The 2019-nt window shown below is 50.1% G+C and overlaps 1 protein-coding gene across 1 annotated transcript; it reads left to right on the top strand.

The window, feature by feature from the left end:
- Positions 1 to 11: 11 nt before the first annotated feature.
- On the top strand, positions 12 to 1817 carry LOC119297220 (zinc finger protein HD1-like). Its single transcript, XM_037575095.1, has 2 exons — positions 12 to 1242; positions 1316 to 1817. The coding sequence occupies exons 1-2, from the start codon at positions 934 to 936 to the stop codon at positions 1589 to 1591; spliced, it is 585 nt and encodes a 194-aa protein (XP_037430992.1). The 5' UTR covers positions 12 to 933; the 3' UTR covers positions 1592 to 1817.
- The last annotated feature ends 202 nt before the right edge of the window (positions 1818 to 2019 follow it).

The following is a 2019-nucleotide window of genomic DNA, read 5'->3' as shown; positions in this document are numbered from 1 at the left end:
CATCTCTTTGCCTTTGTGCTCGTGCTCCCCATTGCTGCAACTAAGAAATGATTAGCTTGGACTCAGCCAAAATACAACTAAGAAATGATTAGCTTGGAATGAGCCAAAATACATACTTACCGATACTCCTGACCCTGGTTCATGGAACAAAGTGGTAGGACCTGTTGTTGATGTGTAGTCAGTTGCAAGTTGAGCATAGTGCCTGTAGAGGTGCTGAGAAAAGGCACATCTCCTGGTGTGCTGGGGCATGGTTTAAGGATTCCGGTGGAAAAGTGGGAGATTTCCCAACTTGCTCATGTCTCCTTGAATTGTCTTAACACCCATTGCTATGCAGCGGTGGTTGCCAGCTTATTTTACCATTATCACTACATAAATATTTTCCATTTGTGCTGTGCATTCATAATCGATTGAGGTTCTCATCCTCCGTGCCCTGTTCATAACACGGAGAAATCATATATGCTTGCCAGCTTGTTTTTCTGTTGTGGTTTGTGGCAATGGTGGATGACACTCATTTGCGAGGTCTGGTCGTGCTGCAAATGATGGTAGAGTTTTAACAGTGCGTCTGCAAGACTGCAAGTAGCTAGGAAGATGGCACCAGCGAGATAGATTTGTGCTACGACTTCCCTTTATGGTTGGAGTCATGTAGAATGGACTTTGGGTTGGCATTCTGCAGTTTCTCTGGCTACTGTTTGATTGAGCATGTGGCTCAGATGACCTTGTTAGTGCCATCAACAATGTAATGCTTTTACCATGGACGGCTTCCCTGCCGTCATGGGAAATCTCGAGTTGATGTCTCGTGTCATCGTGAATCCGATTTGAGGCGAGAGTTGACTTGCTTGGCCGGCGGGTATAAATACATGGCCGCTGACACACACGTCAGTCATTCATCGCTCGCTCTTACGCACACACATACACACGCGCGCGCACTAGGCGATGTATCATCATCACTCCTCCTCTTCTTCTTCCTATACTTGTCAGGGAAGCAATGGCTTCCTCCCCTCCCAACCGTCAGCGTCGAGCTACGGTGATCTGTTGCAAGCAGAGCAGCACTGCTACTACTACTCCCATCAGCAGGGTCAGGCGCCGCCGTTCCGCCATGTGCTGAGCACGGGAGACCTCGGGGCGCCAACGCCGGCGCCGGCAGCAGCAGCGGCTGGGAGGTACACCACGGAGGAGCGGCGGGAGCGCATCGAAAAGTACAGGAGCAAGCGCAACCAGCGCAACTTCCAAAAGAAGATCACAGTACGTCTCCTCGCTCGCACCGTACTTGTTCGATTTTGCATCTTCACGTATTTTGACCATGCATCTTCTTCAGTACGCTTGCCGGAAGACCCTCGCGGACAGCCGGCCGAGGGTGAAGGGCCGCTTCGCGCGCAACGTCGACGACGACGCAGTCGCAGATCAGCCGGAGTTCACAGCGGCGGAGGTGTCCTCGATGATGAGCGAAGCCAATGTTGTCGTGGGTGCCACGGACGCCGCCGCCAGCAGCAGCAGCAGCAGCATGCCGGAGTGGTGGCCGGCAATGCAAGGCGCGCTGGCCATGGAGGACGATGAGCTTTACATCGCCGTCTCCTCCATCAACCTCTACTAGCTAAGCTTGCTAGAGGCGGACCGGACCACCTCCAACCGTGCTCGTTGCACTTGTTTTGTGTCCCATATCCTGTTGCATCAACTAAAACTACGACGCCCTAGTTCGTAATGTTTAGAGGCGGACCGGACACCTTCTTCTTCTTCTTTATTAGTTGGAGTGCCTCATGCATCCTCTGCAACTAAATGTAGTACGCACGTACTAGTAATTTTTACGGAGTGTTCTTTTCTGTTCGTACTGTCTACTCTGTCCGCAAAAAATATACACTCAACGTCTTTAAACTTTATCGAAAAAGGCTTTCACCCCATTTTATAAATAAAGCAAACCGTCAAAAACACACATACAAGCACTAGTTCAGAACACACATTCAAATCTCACAGGAAGAAGTACAAAGATTTTGCTGAGCACACAACTTAACAAGCCCTAACAAA

This window comes from Triticum dicoccoides, chromosome 5A, assembly GCF_002162155.2.
Source record: "Triticum dicoccoides isolate Atlit2015 ecotype Zavitan chromosome 5A, WEW_v2.0, whole genome shotgun sequence".
In the NCBI taxonomy this organism is placed as follows: Eukaryota; Viridiplantae; Streptophyta; class Magnoliopsida; order Poales; family Poaceae; genus Triticum; species Triticum dicoccoides.
The sequence above is the reverse complement of the archived record's forward strand: the minus strand, read 5'-3'. Positions and strand labels throughout refer to the sequence as shown.